Source organism: Rana temporaria, chromosome 1 (assembly GCF_905171775.1).
Source record: "Rana temporaria chromosome 1, aRanTem1.1, whole genome shotgun sequence".
In the NCBI taxonomy this organism is placed as follows: domain Eukaryota; kingdom Metazoa; phylum Chordata; class Amphibia; order Anura; family Ranidae; genus Rana; species Rana temporaria.
This window is the reverse complement of record NC_053489.1, coordinates 690346820-690361705: the sequence shown is the minus strand read 5'-3', so window position 1 is coordinate 690361705 and position 14886 is coordinate 690346820. Positions and strand designations below refer to the sequence as shown.

Sequence of the window (14886 nt, the reverse complement as noted above, 5' to 3'; positions counted from 1 at the left end):
CCTTCCCACTACTATCCCCGCCCTCAGTCTACTCACTTACCACCCCTTTCCACTGTTATTCCCGCCCTCAGTCTATTCACATCCCGCCCCTTCCCACTGCTATCCCCGCCCTCAGTCTATTCACATCCCGCCCCTTCCTACTGCTATCCCCGCCCTCAGTCTACTCACATCCCGCTCCTTCCTCCTGCTATCCCCGCCCTCAGTCTACTCACTTACCGCCCCTTCCCACTACTATCCCCGCCCTCAATCTACTCACATCCCGCTCCTTCCTCCTGCTATCCCCGCCCTCAGTCTACTCACTTCCCGCCCCTTCCCACTGCTATCCCCGCCCTCAGTCTACTCACATCCCGCTCCTTCCCACTGCTATCCCCGCCCTCAATCTACTCACATCCCGCCCCTTCCTCCTGCTATCCCCGCCCTCAGTCTACTCACATCCCGCCCCTTCCTCCTGCTATCCCCGCCCTCAGTCTACTCACATCCCACCTCTTCCCACTGCTATCCCCGCCCTCAGTCTACTCACATCTCGCCCATTCGCACTGCTATCCCCGCCCTCAGTCTACTCACTTCCCGCCCCTTCCCACTGCTATCCCCGCCCTCAGTCTACTCACTTCCCGCCCTTTCCTACTGCTATCCCCGCCTTCAATCTACTCACATCCCGCCCCTTCCCACTGCTATCCCCGCCCTCAGTCTACTCACTTCCCGCCCCTTCCTACTGCTATCCTTGACCTCAGTCTACTCACTTACCACCCCTTTCCACTGTTATTCCCGCCCTCAGTCTATTCACATCCCGCCCCTTCCCACTGCTATCCCCGCCCTCAGTCTACTCACATCTCGCCCATTCGCACTGCTATCCCCGCCCTTAAGTCTACTCACACCCCGCCCCTTCCTACTGCTATCCCCGCCCTCAGTCTACTCACATTCCGCCCCTTCCTACTGCTATCCCCGCCCTCAGTCTACTCGCACCCCGCTCCTTCCCACTGTTATCCCCGCCCTCAGTCTACTCGCACCCCGCTCCTTCCCACTGTTATCCCCGCCCTCAGTCTACTCACATCCCGCCCCTTCCTACTGCTATCCCCGCCCTCAGTCTACTCACACCCCGCCCTTTCCTACTGCTATCCCCGCCTTCAATCTACTCACATCCCGCCCCTTCCCACTACTATCCTTGACCTCAGTCTACTCACTTGCCACCCCTTTCCACTGTTATTCCCGCCCTCAATCTACTCACATCCCACCTCTTCCCACTGCTATCCCCGCCCTCAGTCTACTCACATCTCACCCATTCGCACTGCTATCCCCGCCCTTAAGTCTACTCACACCCCGCCCCTTCCTACTGCTATCCCCGCCCTCAGTGTACTTGCATCCTGCCCCTTCCCACTGCTACCCCTGCCCCCTCAGTCTACTCACTTCCCGCCCCTTCCCACTGCTATCCCCGCCCTCAGTCTACTCACACCCCGCCCTTTCCTACTGCTATCCCCGCCTTCAATCTACTCACATCCCGCCCCTTCCCACTACTATCCTTGACCTCAGTCTACTCACTTACCACCCCTTTCCACTGTTATTCCCGCCCTCAGTCTATTCACATCCCGCCCCTTCCTACTGTTATCACCGCCCTCAATCTACTCACATCCCACCTCTTCCCACTGCTATCCCCGCCCTCAGTCTACTCACATCTCGCCCATTCGCACTGCTATCCCCGCCCTCAGTCTACTCACACCCCGCCCCTTCCTACTGCTATCCCCGCCCTCAGTGTACTTGCATCCTGCCCCTTCCCACTGCTACCCCTGCCCCCTCAGTCTACTCACATCCCGCCCCTTCCCACTGTTATCCCCGCCTTCAGTAAAAAAAAAGCGGGAGGTGCATAATATGATCTGGGAGGTGCTACCTGCGTGATGTCATGCCGTACAGCCACGGAGGGAATTCTCCGTCATCCAGCACTTTCGTGGCCTGCGTCTCTCTGAACCACATAATCGTTTTCCGTCGCTGAATCTGGCGATTCTCCCCCTCCTCCGATTTCACAGACGGGACGCGGTGAATGGCGTTATCAAACGGTGAGAGCTGGAGAGGAAGAATACAAAATCAACGCGGAGTGCTGCAACGGGCACCAACCGTGCCAACATCACCCTTAGCATACCACGTCCAATCCCAACCGTGGCAACATCACCCACAACACACCACGTCCAATCCCAACCGTGCCAACATAACCCTCCACATACCACGTCCAATCCCAACCATGCCAACATAACCCTCAACATACCACGTCCAATCCCAACATAACCCTCCACATACCACGTCCAATCCCAACCATGCCAACATAACCCTCAACATACCACGTCCAATCCCAACATAACCCTCCACATACCACGTCCAATCCCAACCATGCCAACATAACCCTCAACATACCACGTCCAATCCCAACATAACCCTCCACATTCCACGTCCAATCCCAACCGTGCCAACATCACCCTCAACACACCACGTCCAATCCCAACCGTGCCAACATAACCCTCCACATACCACGTCCAATCCCAACCATGCCAACATAACCCTCAACATACCACGTCCAATCCCAACCATGCTAACATAACCCTCAACATGCCACATCCAGTGCCAACATAACCCTCAACATGCCACATCCAGTGCCAACATAACCCTCAACATACCACGTCCAATCCCAACATAACCCTCCACATTTCACGTCCAATCCCAACCATGCCAACATAACCCTCAACATGCCACATCCAATCCCAACATAACCCTCAACATACCACGTCTAATCCCAACATAGCCCTCCACACACCACGTTCAATTCCAACATAACCCTCAACATACCACGTCCAATCCCAACATAACCCTCAACATACCACGTCCAATCCCAACCATGCCAACATAACCCTCAACATGCCACATCCAATCCCAACATAACCCTCAACATACCACGTCTAATCCCAACATAGCCCTCCACACACCACGTTCAATTCCAACATAACCCTCAACATACCACGTCCAATCCCAACATAACCCTCAACACACCACGTCTAATCCCAACCGTGGCAACATCACCCACAACATACCACGTCCAATCCCAACCATGCCAATATAACCCTCAACACACTACGTCCAATCCCAACCATGCCAACATAACCCTCCACATTCCACGTCCAATCCCAACCATGCCAACATAACCATCAACACACCACGTCTAATCCCAACATAACACGTCTAATCCCAACATAGCCCTCCACATTCCACGTCCAATCCCAATCATGCCAACATAGCCCTCAACATACGGTCAACACAGAGGACAAGGGGGCACTCTTTACATCTAGAGGAAAAGAGATTTCATCTCTGTAACGGAATGACCCGTGATACACAGAGACTTTTGAAGGATGTGGGGTACTCCTGTGCCAGCTTCACCAATGACTCTTGTGTCTAGGGTCATCCTATGTCCACTAGGGGCATAGGATGACTGAGAAGTGATATCTCGGATTACATGAGATGGGACAGTAATGATAATTCATGTATTGCAGGAGATCTTGAAATATTACAAGTGGTTTATTCTGACCTCACCAGGTCAATAGAGTGTGATTCATTCAATGTGTAACATAGCCTGATGAGGTGCTAATTAAGTCTACCTGGCTGTAATGATAAAAGCTTGCTGTGATTGCATTCTATTGTCTATTGTGTTAATTAAGCCTGACTCCTAAGATCTTTCATTGTGTATGCTAATGACACTGTATTGTGTGAAAGTTCTATTGATGATAGATATGTGTAGATAGGTATAGTGAATTAGCATGTCAATTATGTTTGGTAAAGGAATGTGTTTTGTGTAACAGGTGGGGATAACTTATCGCAGAGCCAGACCGTCTGGATAATGATTAGTAATTAGCCCATCTGAATGTGTATTGAAGCCCCCATTGTGTAATGTTTTGGGTGGAGAGTTTCATTGTCCCTGTGATTACTGTAGCATGCTTGTAACTGTATATAACAAGGCTGAGCTACCATTAAAGTTATTCATTCGTTTGACTCAGAGAACAGAGCTTGTCTCGTTTATTCTGGGGAGTGGAATGGGTCCTGTCTGCTGGATTGTCGGATAAGCTGTCGTGGTTGGTGGAATGGAAGATCGTAAACGGTGTTAACCCCTGACCGTTACAATCTCCAAATACGGAAAGGTTTCTTCACAGTAAGAGCTGTGAAAATGTGGAACAGACTTCCTCCAGACATGGTTCTGGCCAGCTCAGTAGATTCATATAAGAAAGGTCTGGATACTTTTCTAAATGTACAGAATATAACTGGGTGACATTTATAGGTAAAGGTGATCCGGGGAAAATCCGATTGCCTCTCGGGGGATCAGGAAGGAATTTTTTTCCCTGCTGTAGCAAATTGGATCTCATGCTCTGCTGTTTTTTTTTGCCTTCCTCTGGATCAACTGTGGGAATGGAGTTGGGTGTATGGGATTGTATTGTGTTTTTTATTTTGTTTGTTTATTTTTCTTTTGTGGTTGGACTGGATGGACTGGTGTCTTTTTTCAACCTGACTAACTATGTAACTATGTAACCATACCACATCCAATCCCAACCATGCCAACATAACCCTCCACATACCATGTCCAATCCCAACCATGCCAACATAACCCTCCACATACCATGTCCAATCCCAACCATGCCAACATAACCCTCCACATACCACGTCTAATCCCAACCATGCCAACATAACCCTCCACATACCACGTCCAATCCCAACCATGCCAACATAACCCTCCACATACCACGTCTAATCCCAACCATGCCAACATAACCCTCCACATACCACGTCCAATCCCAACCATGCCAACATAACCCTCCACATACCACGTCTAATCCCAACCATGCCAACATAACCCTCCACATACCACGTCCAATCCCAACTGTGCCAATAACCCTCAACATACCACGTCTAATCCCAACCATGCCAACATAACCCTCAACATACCACGTCCAATCCCAACTGTGCCAATAACCCTCCACATACCACGTCCAATCCCAACTGTGCCAATAACCCTCAACATACCACGTCTAATCCCAACCATGCCAACATAACCCTCCACTTACCACGTCCAATCCCAACTGTGCCAATAACCCTCAACATACCACGTCTAATCCCAACCATGCCAACATAACCCTCAACATACCACGTCCATACCCAACCGCGCCTCCTCCCTGACCCAGTCCCACTAGCCAGCCTTCCCACCCGACCATTCGTACTCAGTAAGGCCTCCTTTCACCCTGACCTGCCTTTACCAGTGAGGCTTTCTTCCACTTAACCCACCTTCAATAGTGAGGCCTCCACCCACTATCACCCACCTGCACTGGTGAGGCCTCTTCTTAGCCCAGCAAGGTTCCCTCCAACCTCACCAATGAACCTTCTCCAACCCTGACCTTTCCTCAGAGAGGCCTTCTTCTACCAGATCCATCCTCATCAGTGAGGCTTCACCACACCCTGACCTTTCATCAGCAAAGCTTTCTCCCCCTTTGTAACGGTCACCACCGTTTACGATATTTCCATTCCATCAACCACGACAGTTTATCTGACAGCTAAGCCAGCAGACCCGATCCATTCCAATTCCTCAGAATTAAGACGAGACAAGCTCTGTTCTTTCTGAGTCAAATGAATGAACAAACTTTAATGGTTCCTTAGCTTTCTTATATACAGTACAAATATGTTACAGTGATCAAAGGAACTCTCCACCCACACATCACACAATGGGGCTTCAATCACATTCTTTTAGATAATGACATTCAGAGAAGTTAATTATTCCCCAGACGTCTGGACTCCGATACTAAGTGATTCACCTGCATAATACACATTTCTATGTCAGACGTTTTGGCACCGATTTAACATGACCTAATCACTACAGCTGAGAAGTCAGACGTTATGACTCTCGCCTGCTATTCCTATCACATAGTATCATCAATAGACTTTTCACACAAACACAATCCTTTACTAAACATAATTGACATGCTAATTCCCTACCCCTGAAAGGAGACATCTGACCTTTCCGACTTAATCAGTACAATGGACACAACACAGTATTAGCATCACACAATGGGATGTCTTTCAGGAGTCTATTGACCTGTTGAGTTCAGAACAACTTGTAATATTCCAAGATATCCTGCAATACATGAATTATCAGTAATGTCCCATCTCATGTAATTTATCATTATCATTTCTCAGTCACCCTATGCCCAAAAGGGGCACAGGATGGCCCTAGACCCAAGAGTCATTAGTGACGCTAGCACAGGAGTACCCCCATCCTTCAAAGGTCTCTGGGTGTCACGGGTCATTCTGTTATACTCTTCAACCAAGCTTTACCAGTAGGAACTCCTCCTCCCACCATGATCTGTTCTTACCAGTAAAGCTTTCTTCTACCCCGACACATTGTCAAAAATGAGGCCTCCTCCCAAGTTTGACCCACCTGCACGAGTGAAGCCTCTTCACACCCGAACCCATCCTCACTAGCAAGACCTCACCTTGTCATGTCCCACCTGCACAAGTAGCCCTCCTCCCACCCTGACCTATTCTTACTGAAACCTACAACCTCCTCCAACCACAGCACCAGAGAGGCCACCACACACTCTGACCTGTCCTCACCAGGAAGGCCACCACACACTCCGACCTGTCCTTAGCAGAGAGGCCTCCACACACTCCGACCTGTCCTCACCAGGGAGACCACCACACACTCCGACCTGTATTAACCAGAGAGGCCACCACACACTCCGACCTGTCCTCACCAGAGAGGCCACCACACACTCCGACCTGTCCTCAGCAGAGAGGCCACCACACACTCCGACGTGTCCTCACCAGAGAGGCCTCCACACACTCCAACCTGTCCTCACCAGAGAGGCCACCACACACTCCGACCTGTCCTCACCAGGGAGACCACCACACACTCCGACCTGTATTAACCAGAGAGGCCACCACACACTCCGACCTGTCCTCACCAGAGAGGCCACCACACACTCCGACCTGTCCTCAGCAGAGAGGCCACCACACACTCCGACGTGTCCTCACCAGAGAGGCCTCCACACACTCCGACCTGTCCTCACCAGAGAGGCCACCACACACACTCTGACCTGTCCTCACCAGGGAGGCCACCACACACTCCGACCTGTCCTCACCAGAGAGGCCTCCACACACTCCGACCTGTCCTCACCAGAGAGGCCACCACACACACTCCGACCTGTCCTCACCAGAGAGGCCACCACACACTCCGACCTGTCCTCAGCAGAGAGGCCACCACACACTCCGACCTGTCCTCACCAGGGAGGCCACCACACACTCCGACCTGTCCTCACCAGAGAGGCCACCACACACACTCCGACCTGTCCTCACCAGAGAGGCCACCACACACACTCCGACCTGTCCTCACCAGAGAGGCCACCACACACACTCCGACCTGTCCTCAGCAGAGAGGCCACCACACACTCCGACCTGTCCTCAGCAGAGAGGCCACCACACACTCCGACCTGTCCTCACCAGAGAGGTCAACACACACCTCCGACCTGTCCTCACCAGAGAGGCCACCACACACTCCGACCTGTCCTCACCAGAGAGGCCACCACACACTCTGACATGTCCTCACCAGAGAGGCTGCCACACACTTCCGACCTGTCCTCACCAGGGAGGCCGCCACACACTCCGACCTGTCCTCAGCAGAGAGGCCACCACACACTCCGACCTGTCCTCACCAGAGAGGCCACCACACACACACTCCGACCTGTCCTCACCAGAGAGGTCACCACACACCTCCGACCTGTCCTCACCAGAGCGGCCACCACACACTCTGACCTGTCCTCACCAGAGAGGCCACCACACACTCCGACCAGTCCTCACCAGAGAGGTCACCACACACCTCCGACCTGTCCTCACCATGGAGGCCACCACACACTCCGACCTGTCCTCAGCAGAGAGGCCACCACACACTCCGACCTGTCCTCAGCAGAGAGGCCACCAAACACTACGACCTGTCCTCACCAGAGAGGCCACCACACACTCCGACCTGTCCTCACCAGAGAGGCCACCACACACTCCGACCTGACCTCACCAGAGCGGCCACCACACACTCCGACCTGTCCTCACCAGAGAGGTCACCACACACTCCGACCTGTCCTCACCAGGGAGGCCACCACACACTCCGACCTGTCCTCACCAGAGAGGCCACCACACACTCCGACCTGTCATCACAAAGATAATTATTCGGTGGGATATTGATTGATATATATAACCTGTGTCCTTGTTAGATAAGACCAGTTTCAAAAGATATACATTTAGATATAAACATAGAACCAGTTTATGTCAATGAATCAAAATTATACTAAGCGTATTTTTATATTATGCCGGTTACCAGCATACCCGAATCTGGGATATATATTCCTCAGAATAAATATAAAAACTGATACACAGTATGAAAAATAAGACATATTTAAAGCGGAGGTGCACCCGAAATGTTTTTTTTTTAAAAGCTAGCAGCTACCGTATTTATCGGCGTATATCGCACACTTTTTTGCCCTGAAAATCAGGGCAAAATCGGGGGTGCGCGATATACGCCGATACCCGCGCCGTGTTTGAATGCCTGTGCCGACATATACCGAGCGCAGTACACTCGGGTACATTCGGCCAGGCTCGGCTTCGCTCGTAGTCATGCTCTGTGACGTTCATGCGTGAGAAGCCGAGCCAGACGAATATACACGAGTGTACTGCGCTCGGTATACGTCGGCGGAGGCTTCAAACTGAGCGCGGGAAGCGGGGATTCGACATGAAGACAGCGCGGGAGAACACCACCGAGGCCGCCGATGGACGCCGGGCAAGACACCAAAACTGTAAGTAGTAAAATGTAATAAAATGTTTTTTTACAGGATTTTAGGGTCAAAATTAGGGGTGCGCGCTATACGCCGGAGCGCGCAATACCCCGATAAATACGGTACTTATACTGCAGCTGCTGACTTTAAAAAAAATGGACACTTACCTGTCCAGCACGCCCGTGATGTCGGCAGCTGAAGCCGAGCAATCGATCATCCCTCGGATGCTCCTGCCACTATCCTCGGTGAGGAAATCAGGAAGTGAAGCGCTTCACTGTCCGGTTCCCTACTGCGCATGCGCAATTTATGGGGCGCATCTTAACTGGTCCCTGCTCTCTCCTAGGAACAGTGTGTTTCCCAGAAGACAGCGGGGGGGGGGGGGGTAGCGTGACTCTCCCACGGGAGTCTATGCCCGGAAGTGGGTGCCAATAATGGTTTTAGACAGGTATCTGCTTCCCCCTCCCCCTGAAAGGTGCCAACATGTGACACCGGAGGGGGGGAGGGTTCCGAAAAGCAGAAGTTCAATTTTTGGGTGGAACTCCCCTTGAAAAGACAATTCAGAACACACGTTTCTGCTCTCAGACACACCCTAGTGGTTGAAGGTGATATTACCCGAAAATCACTAAACTTCCTTGAAAAAGTTTTCCTCACCAATGAAAGAAGAAGCCACACCTTTTGGGCAGAGCTTATTATAATTTGTATGATCTCATTGTCTGAGATAGTATTTAGAGACAAGAAAGATGTGATGAGAGGGGGACTGCGAGGGGGAGATGCATCAATCTGTTCGGCGGGTCACATGACATCCTGGCTGCCTATAAAAGCTCAGCAATTTCCCAAGCAAATTGCTGTTTTGTCTTCAGCTTCCTGTGTCTCAAGTTCCTGTTTCCTGCCTGATTTACTACTGTGACCCGGATTGCCTCTTGTCTCCCCAGATCTCTCCTGACCCTTGGCCTGCTTATTGGACTTCACTGCTGTCTGTGTTTGACCCCCTGCTTGTGACCTGGGCTTGCTGCCAGTCTCCTGCACCGGACCGTCTTGCTTGTGACTCGGATTACCTCCAGTCTCCAGTACTTGACCCTCTGCTTGCCTTTGGACTTCCCCCAGTTTGGGTGTTAGACCCTCGGTCTGCTCTGGACTTTCTGCACAACTACACCAGCTGAGTTCTGATCACTATCAGTTCCTGTACCCATTTTCTGTGACCTTCACGCAAGTCCTGCTCAGCCTACTGGTAGCTTGTGCCTCTTTGTGTCCCATCTCCAGGGGTGGAGTGCGCTTAGTCGCAAGAGTGAGCTGCTCTCTGCATCTCGGCCTTGGGGGGGAACCCTTTTCTGACACACATACAGCATTCATCCATCCATATTCTTACATTCATAAAGATTCCTGAACCCCTGATACTTGGAACTCACAAGAAGTAATTCCTCTTTAAGAGTATCCATCTTGAAAGCCACGTCAGCCATTTTCGGTGCCCCTGATGTCAGTTGTGACGAAACGGTCGTAGGGCATCACGCACACGTACTGCGCATGCACGATCTGTATTTGCTGGCTGACACACCATGGAGTTTCTTTTATCTTACATCCTTGCAAGGAGTACTCGCTTTTATTCTCTACTTATTGAGGACTTGTTTTTTGTATTCGTTTTAAATAAAATTCCTATTGGAATGCCTACACTATGGGAAGTTTTTCTTTTCTTCCCATTGGGCACCATTAACCCCGTATCACCGGAAGTTTATATGTCCTACCCCGGAAATGCTTTGTGGATTGCATCCTGATTCTCTCTGGGATTTACGGATCTGAATTCCTCGACTGCCTACAGGTGGAAGGACTCCACAGCCCCTTGGCGAGGAGCCTGTCTGACCCCCCTGAGAAGGGCGGTCACTGGCTAGTCGGTAAGCCTTCAATTTATACTTCACATATCCATCTCCTCATCACTTGATGTCTACGGACTGAAGTTCTCCTCTTCGGGAATATTCACTTATGGACTTTATGTTTCACTGTTGAACACTAATTTTTATACTTTTTTCACGTTTTTTCATTTTATCGGATTATAAGGTTGCATATTTTCACTTTTCCAGCGTTACACTTTTATTGTATATTTTAAAAACTCTGGTAACCGGCAATTCAGACCAGTAGCCATTTTGGAATGGTAATAATGATGTGTTGATTTTATTTTTTATTCATTTGTGTTCTCTGAAATATTGATTTATTGAATATTCTACAATTGATAATCATTCTCCGGAATCAATAATCGCCTTGTAGATTTTTCTCTGAAGATTCAATTTCCAGAATATTTTTCATTTTGCATCATTTCCATATTTTTAATGTATTTCACGTTGTTAACCCCTTACTTACCTGCAGTATAGTAACGGTCGGACGTGTGAAATACAGACGTTCCATTTGTCATTTCACAAGGTTATTAATTCTACAGGGAAGTTTATCATTGTTGTATCACATCAAAGGTACTACACGCCCATTTTGTGGGTGTGTCTACTGATATTCAAGGTTTTTATGCAACGCAATCAGTCTTTTCATTTCACGTAAACATTTGTTTTTGTCAACCAATAGATGTGACTATTTTGTATGATCACAGATCTCCGCGAATACGTTTCGTCTTATAGACTGTCGTCATATAGATTGTTTTTCCTCGTTAGAAATGACTCAATAATAAATACTGTGCGGGGAAACGGTCCCTAATATATATGTATATGTGTATATAATTCTCTGAGAAGACATTTCTGTACCTGGATGAGAGTGCTGCGAGGGCGAGGCACCGGGGTCTCCATTGGGGAATCTTCTGACTTTATCCGTACTGGAGGAAGCCTCTTCCGGGGAATAGGAACGGGGCGCAGGGCGGATTCTGAGGGAAGAAGATGTAAATGACGTGGCCATATATGATGTATACAACCAATGTGCAGTCATACAGCATGGAGACAACATGGAGGATTAGCCGACAATTACAGAGCCGAGGCATGACGGCTGAAGGCACATGCCAATCAATCAAGTGGACCTGTCAGCTTACAATGTGTGCCCCGCCCCCCTCTAGCATACAGCAGGTGATTGGCAGCCTCAGCTATGCAAGTTTTCCTACGAGTGTGTGTAGAGGGGGGGTATGTCAATTCACTCCACTCAGGTCTCAGATTACACTCAGCTCCTTACAACCCATACAGAGAATAATCTCTGACCAATCACATATATTACATGTTCCAGGTGGGGTCACATGACAGGCGGTATTACAATACATGTTCCAGGTGGTCACTTACTCTGGGCCTCCAGTTCCCGCAGTCTGGCACGCTCTCGTTCTTGCTCTCGCTCTCGTTCCTCTTCTTCTCTTTTTTGTTTCTCTTGAATCTTCAGTTCCTCTAAAAGTTTCTGGTAAACCCGATGGCATCGGAGCCCCTTAAAACCTACATGGAGAGAGAGGAGGACATATAGAAATCCCACCATCTTCCCAGAGATTAGTGCAGGGATCACCACCAGGGGCAGCACTGAGATCAGTACTGGGGTCAGCACCACTTCCCGACCAGGTGTGTCACCACTGGTCAGGGTTGGGGCCAGGGCCACTTCAGAACCAGGTGTCACGAAACAAGGGAGGTCAGCAGCACTTCAGGACCAGGTGTCACTGCTGGTACAAGTACATTACACCACTTCTGGATAGGGCGTCACTGCTGGTTCAGGATCGGGGCCAGCACCACTTTAAGACCAGGTGTCACTGCTGATTCAGGTACACGAGCGGTCAGCACCACTAGGTGTCACCATTGGTTGGGAAATGGGGTCTGCATTGCTTTAGGATCAGTTTGGGTCAAAACTGCTTTGGGATTGGGAGATAGTATTGATTTGGGATCCTTGGTCAGTATGAGGTCAGGGGCCACCATCATGTTGGTTCTGGAATGGGGGTCACCACATGTTCGAAATTGGAGTCAGTGCCACTTCAGGGTCATGGGTTGGTTTTAGATCCGGGGTCAATGTGAAGTCACAGTCACTATTGGCTTGGGGGTGGGGTCAGCAACACTTCAGGAACATGGGTCATTTTAGGATTCAACAATGGTGGTGGGGACGGAGTCAGTGATCCAATCAGCACTGGTGGAGGCAGTAGAGGTGGGGTCAGTGTTAGGATCAACACTTGTGGGGGCGGGGTCAGTTGTAGAATCAGCATTGGTGGGAGCACTGGGGGCGAAGTCAGTGTCTGCATTGGTGGAAGCACTGGGGGCGGGGACAGTGTTAGTATTGATGGGAGCGCTGGGGGCGGGGTCAGTGTTGGCACTGGGGGAAGCACTGGGGGCAGGGTCAGTGTCTACATTGGTGGATACACTGGGGGCAGGGGCAGTATTAGTATTGATAGGCACACTGGGGGCGGGGTCGGAGTTGGCATTGGTGGAAGCACTGGGGCGGGGTCAGTGTTAGTATTGGTGGAAGCACTTGGGGCGGGGTCAGGCTCATCATATATCCTCCCAATTGGATTCCAGCATTATCAGCACCAATGATGATGTCACCCGTCGGCCAGAACTCACACTTCTGGATCTTGGTGGCGGCCTTCTGGAGTCTCAGCTGTTGTTGGTTGAGCTCATCTTGGTGCCAATATTTGAAGAAGAGGCGGGAAGACCTGTGAGGGGGAAGGGTGAGCCAATCAACTGATATCAGCACTTCTGGGGTAAAACCTCATCCAGGAGCACTTACCCACCCAGGAGCACTTACCCGCACTGCCAGTCCCGGAGCGCCACCTTCTGTAGAATACTCACACAGCTGCGGGACAAAGAGTGACATTAGGGTCGGGGGTCACAGGGGGACACCAGGGTCAGGGGTCACAGCCCACACCGGGGTCAGGGAGGGTCACAGCCGCACACCGGGGTCAGGGAGGGTCACAGCCTCACACCGGGGTCAGGGAGGGTCACAGCCACACACCGGGGTAAGGGAGGGTCACAGCCGCACACCGAGGTCAGGAAGGTTCACAGCTGCACACCGAGGTCAGGAAGGTTCACAGCCCATACCGGGGTCATGGAGCGTCACAGCCCATACCGGGGTCATGGAGCGTCACAGCCCATACCGGGGTCAGGGAGGGTCACAGCCGCACACCGGGTCTGGGGGGTCACAGCCGCACACCGGGGTCAGGGAGGGTCACAGCCCACACGGGGGTCAGGGAGGCTCACACTTGCACACGGGGGTCAGGGAGGCTCACACTTGCACACGGGGGTCAGGGAGGGTCACAGCCGCACACCGGTGTCAGGGATGGTCACAGCCGCTCACCAGTGTCAGGGAGGGTCACAGCCGCACACCGGGGTCGGGGAGGGTCACAGCCGCACACCGGGGTCGGGGAGGGTCACAGCCGCACACAGGGGTCAGGGAGGGTCACAGCCACACACCGAGGTCAGGGAGGGTCACAGCCCATACCGGGGTCATGGAGCGTCACAGCCCATACCGGGGTCAGGGATGGTCACAGCTGCTCACCGGTGTCAGGGAGGGTCACAGCCGCTCACCGGGGTCGGGGAGGGTCACAGCCACACACCGGGGTCAGGGAGGGTCACAGCCACACACCGGGGTCAGGGAGGGTCACAGCCGCACACCGGGGTCAGGGAGGTCACAGCCGCACACCGGGGTCAGGGAGGGTCACAGCCGCACACCGGGGTCAGTCAGGGGTCACAGCCGCTCATTGGACGCACTCACCTCTCTTTACTGACCGCCACCTTTGGGGTGAGAAGGAAGATTCCGTACCTGGAGAGGAAAGAATAGAATTAGGACAGGAGACCTTCCACCGTTCTCCTCATCCAATCACTGCACTGGAAATATGGTGGAGGTATGGATGACATCATGGGAGGCGGAGTCAGACTGATCTCCTTTTCTAGTCTGAAACTTTATGAACATTTTTGATCATTTGTATCAAATCTTATTCTACAAATAAACATTTCATAGTTTTCAGGAAAGTCGGACATTTACCTCTCCACAAATTCCTGGAATGTCGGTCTCCATGAGAAGCCGTCTCTCCGGATCCTCAGCGTCTCCATAAGACCGTTATACCGGAGCTGAAACATTACAAGGTGGATCCAGTACTAGTCTCATGTGT

The 14886-nt window shown here is 51.3% G+C and overlaps 1 protein-coding gene across 1 annotated transcript in view; it reads right to left on the bottom strand.

Moving 5' to 3' along the window:
* The window catches only part of LOC120924755 (myosin-IIIb-like), a 126322-nt gene that overhangs the window by 15792 nt on the left and 95644 nt on the right, over nucleotides 1-14886 (bottom strand). The window contains exons 19-25 of the mRNA XM_040335781.1: nucleotides 14760-14845; nucleotides 14490-14537; nucleotides 13524-13571; nucleotides 13340-13431; nucleotides 12092-12235; nucleotides 11573-11688; nucleotides 1883-2055 (exon numbers count right to left, since the gene is read on the bottom strand). Of these exons, the coding sequence (XP_040191715.1) occupies nucleotides 1883-2055; nucleotides 11573-11688; nucleotides 12092-12235; nucleotides 13340-13431; nucleotides 13524-13571; nucleotides 14490-14537; nucleotides 14760-14845 (707 nt within the window). The remainder of the gene's footprint in view (nucleotides 1-1882; nucleotides 2056-11572; nucleotides 11689-12091; nucleotides 12236-13339; nucleotides 13432-13523; nucleotides 13572-14489; nucleotides 14538-14759; nucleotides 14846-14886) is intronic.